At 53.9% G+C, this 9,875-nt stretch overlaps 1 protein-coding gene across 1 annotated transcript; it reads left to right on the forward strand.

The window, feature by feature from the left end:
• Nucleotides 1–2,132: 2,132 nt before the first annotated feature.
• On the forward strand, nt 2,133–2,648 carry LOC145402603 (uncharacterized). The gene has a single exon (XM_080274597.1). It carries the CDS (start codon nt 2,133–2,135, stop codon nt 2,646–2,648), a length of 516 nt encoding a protein of 171 aa, XP_080130723.1.
• Nucleotides 2,649–9,875: the final 7,227 nt, after the last annotated feature.

The following is a 9,875-nucleotide window of genomic DNA, read 5'->3' on the forward strand; positions in this document are numbered from 1 at the left end:
AGGACGCGGCAACAGAGGACGAACTTGCACCTATAGAGGAGACCGATCCAGGGGAACAGGAACTGGAGCAAGAAGAAGGAGGCCCCAGGCAGCTGGATTTTTAGGCCCGCCCCCGCATGATCCCACAGTGGCAGGGGCCATTACCCTCAAATATCATCCCCCACTGTACCACAATGTGAAACTGAATGGGGTGAAAGTCAGACTTCTGGTCGACACGGGAGCAGCCAGATCCTGCCTTTACAGCCATTACTTCTCCTGCCACAGATCGACCTTTGGCCCGCTCTGCCCCACAGCCACTCATCTCGCGGACGCGGGGGATGGCCCCCTGTCAATCCGTGGGGAGACACAGGCCCTAAGAGTCGACACCCGTCAACCGGTGTCAACCCAGCACCAGATTATAAATTTCAACTCATCCTGCCGGAATTACGATGAGTACCTAGGACTGGACCTGTTACACAAGCTAGGGGCCACCATAGATTGCCGCTACAGACAGCTCCAGTTCCGTGCCCCACCCGACCCTCCCCGGGCTGTCTGCACCTGCACGCCACGGCCCTGGCTGGAAGACTCGCTCCCTCCCTCCTTCCTCTCGTGCCCTCCCTCACCACCCCTCCTCCCTCTTTCCCCGCCATCGTTTCCACCGCCGTTACCATCTTCTCTCATCACAAGGCCTGGGTACCCCTCAACCAGCCCTCCGGCCCCTCTGTCTTATTCTCCCCCCTTCTGGAGCCGGGAACCCTCTTGGCCTGCCTTTTGCCTCCAACTTTCCTCCCCCCGCATCGTATGGCAGTACGAATTGCTAACCTCGCCCCTTCGCCCCTCACCCTCCCAAAAGGGCTCGTAATTGGAGAGATGGAAGAAGCCAAGCCCTGCGCCCCTTCCCTCTCCCACACCCCTGCCCCCCTGCCACCCATTCCCGACCATTTCTCCGCCCATCAGTCAGACACCCTCCGGCGCCTTCTTCTGGATTTCCAGGATCTTTTCACATCGGACATACCACTTACTTATCGCACGAAATTCATACAACAGGCCCACCAATTCGACAACCATCCCGACGAAAGAACCCTAGACAGCAGGAAGAGGAGGCCCGCCAGGTACAAGAGATGATCGAAGCTGGAGTCATCTCCCCATCCACCAGCCCCTGGTCCTCCCCTGTCATCCTCGTGAAAAAGAAGGACGGCATGATGCGATTCTGCGTCGACTACCACCACCTTAATGACGTAACTATCAAAGATGCCACTCCACTCCCATGCATAGACAAATCCTTGGATTCTCTGTACGGAGCATCCTGGTTCTCTACCTTCGACCTCCAGTCGGGGTATTGATAAGTTCCCATGCGACAGGATGACCAAGGTAAAACTGCATTCTCGACTAGTAATGGCAAACATTACGAGTTGAATGTCCTGCCATTCGGTCTCTGCAACACCCCCGCCACCTTCTCCAGGTTAATGGAATCCATCCTCAGCAGCCTTACAAGGGAAATATGCCTCGTGTACTTGGATAACGTCATCGTCTTCAGCCAAACCTGGGCCCACCACCTGCAGTGCCTCTGCCGAGTTTTTACCAGGATCCGACAGGCAGGCCTCAAAATCCGGCCCACCAAGTGCGTCCTGGCTGCCCGAACCATCTCATTCCTGGAGCATGTCATCTCCCAGGCAGGAATATCTCGCGACCCTGACAAGCTCCGCGCCATCGGGGACATACCACCCCCACAGGACGTTCACGTCATCCGAGCCTTCCTAGGCTTGGCATCTTACTATCGCCGTTTCATGAATGGGTTTTCCCACATCGCCAAACCTCTCCATGACCTGACCCGAAAGGGGGAACCATTCCTCTGGACGGACCAGCTACGAGCTACTTTCCAGTGGCTAAAACACAAACTCGTTTCCTCCCCCATCGTGGCTTTTCCTGATTACTCCCTCCCCTTCTGCCTCTACACCGACATCTCCCTTTTCGCCATTGGCACTGTGTTGACACAAGTCCAGGCAGGCCACGAGCACATCATCGCCTGTGCCAGCCGTACCCTGAATCAGGCGGAGAAAAACTATGCCGCCACCAAACGAGAATGTTTGGGCATAATATGAGCTCTCAAACACTTCTGGGCATATCCCTCTGGGACCCAAGTCACCATCATTATGGACCACCAATCCTTCCAATGGTTACGACAGTCCGACACCCACAACACCCAACTTATCAGATGGCGCGAAACCCTGGAAGAATTCAATTACGAAATCTCCTACAGACCCGGCAAGCTCCATACCAACACGGATGCTCTCTCCCGGCTCCCCATCCATGCAGCCCAGCCAGAAACAGACCTCATTCAGCAGTGGCACCACAAGGAGCGACCCCCTTGGATTCCTCCCCACCTTTTTAAAAAACTGTACCAGCAGGGCGATCACCTCCTAACCCCCTCCGGTCATGTTCTCCTGACCCCTGACACCGCCCTCGACGCCCTATGCCACCTTCACGCCCACAACGGCATTCACCTGAGTACCAAAAATTTGCTGCAAGTTTTCATCAACGCCTACTGGGTGCCCAACCCGTCCGCCTTCGCCAAAGAAATTATCCAAAGCTGCTACGCCTGTGCACTTGGTAAAGACATCACCTACACCGCAGGACTGTCAGGTCATATCACTGCCCACAAACCCTGACAGCTGTTAGCAATTGACATGGTGGGGCCTCAGCTTCCAAAATCGGGCTACAAATACGTAATCACATTCATTGACACGTATTCCAAGTTTGTCGTAGCTTGCCCAGCAAAGGAACATCACGCTGTCGCAGTAGCCGATGCCCTCCTTCGACACGTCTTCCCCTACTTTGACATTCCCCAAGCCAACCACTCGGATAATGCGCCCAAGTTCACCGGTAAAATCTAGGAGGAACTAGCTAATATTTTTGGGTACAGTATCTCCCAATCCTCCCCCTACTGGCCACAGGGAAATGCAGTGTGCGAGCGCAGCCATCTCACCCTCATGAATCAGCTCTGCACACGAATAGAAGCTGCTAAGGATGACGACTGGTCCGCCCATGTAAAGATTGTACAATGGGGCATCAACTCCTGCCCCCGAGAAGATGGAGTTTCACCATATGAGCAAATATTCAGTGAGACACCCCTCCTGCTGCCCCTTCGGCAGCATCTGCAACCTCCCACCTTCGCTCCCGCGATGGACCCACTACACCACCTCAAGCGCTGTTTTACACACCTACAAAACAACCTGGACCTCAGCCCTGACACAGCATCCAGCCCCTACAAACCAGGCGACACTGTCATGATCACCCAACTCCCCACCCCTCACAAACTCGCACCCCGCTTTACAGGACCCCACACCATCACCCGCGTCCCCAACCAATATCAAGTCACCGTTGTCTACCACGGCACCCCTCGCACCCTCCGAAACCAACATGTACGCCCCTTCCGCGCTCCTGCCCCTACCACCCCAGCCCCACATCCTGTCCCTCCCTCTACCCCAGCGCCGCCCCACTCCTACCTACGAGTGTTACATATTCTCCTTCCCCTCCCCCTCCCCCTGCACCTCCCCTGCCATCTCCGCCTCCCCGGCCATTACGCCACCTCGCACCTCACCTGACAACTCACCTGCACCACCAACACCCCGCTGCTCCCCCACCCCACCTCTTCCCGCCACCCCATCCCCCACGCCCAGGGCCACAGGTCCCGCCCACACCCACACACCTCCACCACCACCCTCACCCACCACTGCCTCCTCCAACTCACTGCACCCCCACACCCCAACTCCTAACTCCCAACACCCCGCCTCAACCACCCCGCGCCAATCCACATGCACATCACACCCTCACCCACCCTGCACACCCACTTCACCACCCACGCCGACCCTTAAAACAACCACCACCCGCTCTGGCCGCCTCTCATGCCCACCCGCCCAATACACCCACTCCCCCACCCCACGCACATCCTGACAACTTCACACTCTCATGCTACATCAGGCTCGATTCCCAGCCACATATACTCCCCAGAGACACTACACCGCATTACCCCGGCACAAAACCTGACTCCTACGCTCTGTTTCCAGCATTCCCCACACCACACCACGGGCAACAACCACCACCATGAGGATCCGACGAGCTGTATGGGCACCTTCACTCGTACGAAATCGCCGTGTCTGAGGACCACACCACCTCCTCCACCTCCTCCGCTTCTCCACCACCACAAGGAATACAGCATAGTGTCCCCGTGAACTCCCGAACACCCCCAAAAGGAGCCCACAGAGGAGCAGCAGCAGCGCACCAAGACTCGGTGCGACAACAGCCTAAGTCAGCCCAGGCCGCACACCCCTATGACCTGGAGCCCTCTCGCCATCACCATAGCAGGAATCCTGCACTACCTTCTGGGCGAGCCTCCACCAACCAGCTGAGGGGTGGAGCTGTCTGTCCAGCTCCAACCAGCACACCAAAGGAGTCAGCCTGTAGCCACTCCCGCCTTCATCAGTAGACGACTGTTAGCCTCTCTGAAGGCGTCTTCCTCTTTAAGACAGCCTGCAGCCGCTCGCCCCTTGCTAAGGAAACGGCCTGTAGCCGTCCTGAGGGTAATCAGGAGACAGCTGGTAGCCGCTCCTGCCTTTGTCAGAAGGTGTTCTTCCGGAGACGGCCGGTAGCCGCTCCAAACCCCCTCCTGAAGGAGTCGGCCTGTAGCCACTCCAGCCTTCATCAGACGGCTGGTAGCCGCTCCGAAGGTGTTTCCCCTCAGTCGGCCTGTAGCCACTCCACACCCCTCCTGCAGGAGTCAGCCTGTAGTCACTCCCACCATCGTCAGACGGCCTGTAGCCACTCTGAAGGTGTTCCCCCTCAGTCGGCCTGTAGCCGCTCCAGCCTTCGTCAGACGACCGGCAGCCGCTCCGAAGGTGCCACTGGGTTTGCTGGCAGTTACCCACCCTCTCAGGCCACGGCCAGTAGCCGGGCCTTGGTGCCTTGTAGCCACACCCCTGGGAATCCTTGACTAGTAGCCGGGCCCCACGGCCAGAAGTGGCAGAGAGCCCCCCCTGCCACCCCAGCTTGACACCAGTTCCCCAACCCCCGACGCAGAGGGCATAGAGGAGTATTGGAGAGGCCTTATAGCTTCCCCCAGCCTCTGCTCCCTACAGCTGGCTCTGGAGGAGACTCACCTGACGGACCCTGACGCAGACCAGTGCTGCATCCCCTCCCTGTCGGCGCCGCCCATCCCTGGGGACCGCAGCCCTTGGGAACCCCAGACCCTCCCTAGAACGCCCAGGCAGGAACTCCCTACTCTTCGACGGCGGAGGACCTCCACCTCCATCAGGAGCCTGAACGAACGGTTCGGGCAGTTGTTCGGCCCCAGTCCTGGGGGCCACACTCCTGTCCCCAGCCCGGAAAGTACGGGCCCCTTCACCACCTGCAGCCCCGGACGAAAGCAGACGTCCCTGCACATGATCCAGTGCCCCCTTGGCACAGCCTCCCCTGGCGGTGTTCCAGCCCTGGCTGAAGTGAAGCCGGGTTGCCCCTCCGCCGCATCCTCGCCACCCCGCAACCCATAGTGACAGTGACTGTGCCATTATATTAATAAAACAGTGATGAGGCAGAACAGTGAATTAATAGTAATAGACCCAAGTGTTAGCAGAATAGACACAGTGGAATGATAATGGTCTAACAGTGATAAGGCAGAACAGTGAATTGTTAATCACAAACCTAAGTGCTAGTAAGAGAGACCGACCCAGTGTAACCATCATACAGACATAAGAAAAGTCCCTTGCAAATAGAAAATAACAAAGTGAACACACTACCAGTAAACTCCGCCTCATACTACCATAATCACAATTAGACCCCAGTGTCTTACACCCTCCCCTAGTGAGAATCATCTCTAACCTCTCCATGCGCTTAGAAACTTTGGACTGTACTAATTCAGAATACTCCACCTCAAGTGTTATTTCCTTGTATTCTCTAACAGTATCCTGCGAGATACTATTTACATTATCTAGATATTAGTGTTTATAATCGTACAGTATATTGTGTTTGTAACATCTGCTGTTTCCCCTGTCTGACTGAGTAATACACATGAAAGGTTATTGCCTGGAGTTTTGTGTCCTGCCTCTCTCTTATTTGTCCTAAGCCCCGGTCTCGAGAGAGAACCCCGCTACACGTTAGGCGTTTAAGGAACGGGATTACATATACTGTAAATAAACTTCATTTAGAAGTAGTAAATAGCTGACATGAGACAGAGAGCTGTACACATTTGGCAGAGAGGAGGGGCGAGGAAGTGGGAGTTTTCCCACAAAGAGGAAAATCTGCCAAACACCGCCAGAAACTATGTCTCGTTTTCGTTTCTGCGGGCTAAAGGTCTCTTAGTTAAATTTCAGTGTTATTTTTCTGATCGATAATTATGATATTGGTTAAGCAAATAGCTTTAAAAAATGTAAATCACTCTTACTTATGCTATTTCACCCAAAATAACGCCGATAAAATAATATATTTGTATATTCTTTCCTAAGAAGATTAGTACAATATTTGCCAAAACGACGGTTTTTGGACTGTAAGAAGTAAAAATGGTGTATGAATATATACAGTTGTATATAATCTGACTTGTACAAAAAATGGCACATATGGTCTATCCATAGTTTAATATTTATTAGACTCTCAAATATTAGCACGTACCGAAGCCTAGTGCTGCCAGACGTATGAAGCAAGAATGGTGGTGGAGTAGATCAGCCAGTGAAGACAGACGTCTGTTTCGGTTTCCTTGGAAAACTTGTTTTACCGGAGGCAGTATATAAATGTCGACATGCTTTCATGAAATGAATTAGGTTTTATTCTTACTCACAGGGTGTTTAATTTGTTAGTATAAACTATAACTAATTTCTGTTTTTGGATAAAGATATACATATATATTTCTATGTATGCATAAACCAGGCTGGAACCGCTGTGGAATATTTTTTTTATAATTACTTTTGTTCATGCTGCATTGACACAATACTGTTTTAAAGAGAAGAAATAGAATGTTTATGTATTTTTACAATAAGTAAGATGCATGAAAAAGGACATTAAATTATTGCCCGACATATGATTTTTTTTCCATCTGAAAAATTAAAATATTGGTGAAATCTGGCATTTCTCCAGGCGTGCAAACACTCCTATTCCCTAAAGTGACAACGCCTAAACACGCCTCATAAAATAGACAGACCATAGTACACTCGCGACAGGGCAACAGTTACCAACTTGGAGACATCCAAAATATCCAGAGTTTTCTTACCCTACATAATACTCTAACTGCTTTAGCATACAAACTGAGATAAACTTACATAATTTAACTAAAATACCCGCCACCGCCGGACCACCTACCCCGCCACCCCCCAGCCCACCACCAAGCCACTACCACACCGCCACCCCAGGAGGACACCAGGGCGGGGCTATTGACCTGGAACAAGAGGGTCACCGGGACACCCCTGTCCGGAGTCCCTCTTCCCTGCAACTGTCCCAACACCAAGTAAGCGGGAAGAGGCGACGACCCTGCGAGCGGGGCAGCCCTCACCAGGTTCGGGGTGGGACTGATCCAGAGTCAGTCCCAGGCAACACCGTGGTACGGCCACCGTACATACCGGGGAAGGAGCAGTCACTGTTCCCCCTTCAGTTGTTTTCCCCCTGTGACACCGCCATCATGGCCACCTTACGTGAGGGGGAGGGAGCGGCCACCGTACGCCCTTCAGTCACAGCCACCTCTGGGGACGGCCTCGGGGCGTTAGTTATTGAACGCGCCCTGACTGGCAGAGACAGGAGTAGTGGAACCGCGATCATGGCCACCGTACGTGACGGGGAGGGAGTGGCCACCGTACTCCCCTCATCAACTATCTCCTCCTACTACGGGAGTAACACCGCATTCACGGCCACCGTACGTGACGGAGAAGGAGCGGCCACCGTATGCCCTTCAGTTACTTCCCAAAGGGCAGGCAGGCCCACGGCTATGGCCACTGTACGTACCAGGGTAAGTAGACCCTCGGCTATGGCCTCTGTACGTACCAGAGAGGGAGCTGCCCCTGTGCATCCCTCTCCTGCCTTTTCCTCCTACGGGAGTAACACCGCGTTCACGGCCACCGTACGTGACGGGAAAGGAGTGGCCACCGTACGCCCTTCAGTTACTTCCCAACAGGCAGGCAGGCCCACGGCTACAGCCACTGTGTGCGCCAGGGTAAGTAGACCCTCGGCTACGTCCTCAGCTCGCACCGGAGAGGGTGCTGCCCCCGTGCACCCCTCTCCTGAATTTTCATCCTTCGGGAGCAGCACCGCCAGCACTGTCTCAGTACATGCGGGGAAAGGAGCGGCCACCGTACCCCCTTCAGCTGCGAGCCCTAGTAGTCACGAAAGCGCGTTCATGGCCACCATACGTGACGAGGAGGGAGCGGCCACCGTACCCCCCTCATTTGTGATTCCAAAGGCCCTCCCGAAGCAGGAAGTCCCTTGCACAGCCGACCCCATTCCTCTCGGCTGCGTGGGACGCCCTTTGTCTCCCTACAGGAGCAGTTTCCCGGAGGTGCTGCCGGAGTGGTGGTGTGGCCCAATCCAAGCCCTACCACCTACACGTGGGAGGTCCCTGTCCCTGACGGACACCCAATGGAGGCGGCGCTGCAGTTCACCCCTGACGGCGCTCTCTCCTGTAGGCGGCCGCAGTTCCCAGACTCCCAGGCCTGACCAGCAGCCCCCAGGCCCAGACAACCCACGCTCAGACAACCCAGGCTCCCTCTCTCCTCGGAGCCAGAGGTGCCAGGCCCACCTCCTGCAGCTGTTTGGCCTTAGTCCCGAGGGCCACCTCTCAGGTCAAGGACCCCAGACCGGAGGGCCTCCCTGCACTCCACCAACAAGGCTCCAGTGCGAGGGCCTCCTCTCAGGTCGAGGCCCCCAGCCAGGAGGGCCTCCCTGCACCCCAACGACGACTACGACCCGGACAGTGACGCCCCTGCGGGCAGTGCGTTGCCCCTTGCAGGAGGGCTTCCCGTAGGGCCCCTCTCTCACGCCCTGGGCACGCAGCAGGTGATGCCCAGGAAAATACGGGTATACAGTGACCTTAATAATGCTAGTGTCATGAACAGTCGAGATAGAAGTACACAGTGATTAGTGACAGAAAGAAGGCCCAAATAATATAAGAGACTAAAGTTACCAATAGTGTATGGAGACCCGATACCTGGCAGAAAAGAAAATAACAACAACTATATACAGGAGGACGTAAAGAAGTCGTGGGCCGAGATCAGTGGTGCGCGGGAATCATCAAAGACCTGTGAACTAGTGTTACCGCGACTAAGTGACTTTCTCGAGTGTCGCGACCCGCACCATACCCACTTATGGTAATATTCATTCCCCTAACTCTTGGTCCCGTCCTTTCCTGGTGTATCGGACTTAATATATAAAATGCCAATTCTGCCTAGAAACAGTATACGGGTTCCCAATATTAGAATCCAATATTCATGTATAAGTGAAGAGTGACGTACCTTGAGTGTAACTGTAACCATTTGTATTAAAGGCTAACTCTGTGTCCCTGTCCCAAAGCATATCCACTATCTCTCTGTTTATATTGTAACCGTGTAGGAATTAAAACAATAGATGTGTTAAGGTGTACTGCCTGCCTTCTATGTCCTGTTCCTTTGTGGGTGCTTTACTTCCGATCCGGAAAGAGGACCCCGCTCAGTCGCTGGTGTTCTTAGGACGAGAGGTCGGACTAAAAACACCCAGCATAACATTAACAATCACATAAATAAAACATTATAGAGAAAAAGAGCACAAAAGTTAAAGTATAACTTTACAAAATAACCTCCCTCACAAATAGCAGGCTAACTGGCAACTCTGACACGTTACTAAAAATTACGTGAAACACTGAGAACCCCCCAGTACTTCCTAACTAGCAA

The sequence above is a fragment of the Coenobita brevimanus genome, chromosome 58 (genome assembly GCF_032717465.1).
Source record: "Coenobita brevimanus isolate Jiangsu-jjx chromosome 58, ASM3271746v2, whole genome shotgun sequence".
Taxonomy (NCBI): domain Eukaryota; kingdom Metazoa; phylum Arthropoda; class Malacostraca; order Decapoda; family Coenobitidae; genus Coenobita; species Coenobita brevimanus.

Coding starts and splice junctions, on each gene's coding strand:
- LOC145402603 (XM_080274597.1), top strand. CDS start 2,133: ATGGACCACCAATCCTTCCAATGGTTACGACAGTCCGACACCCACAAC.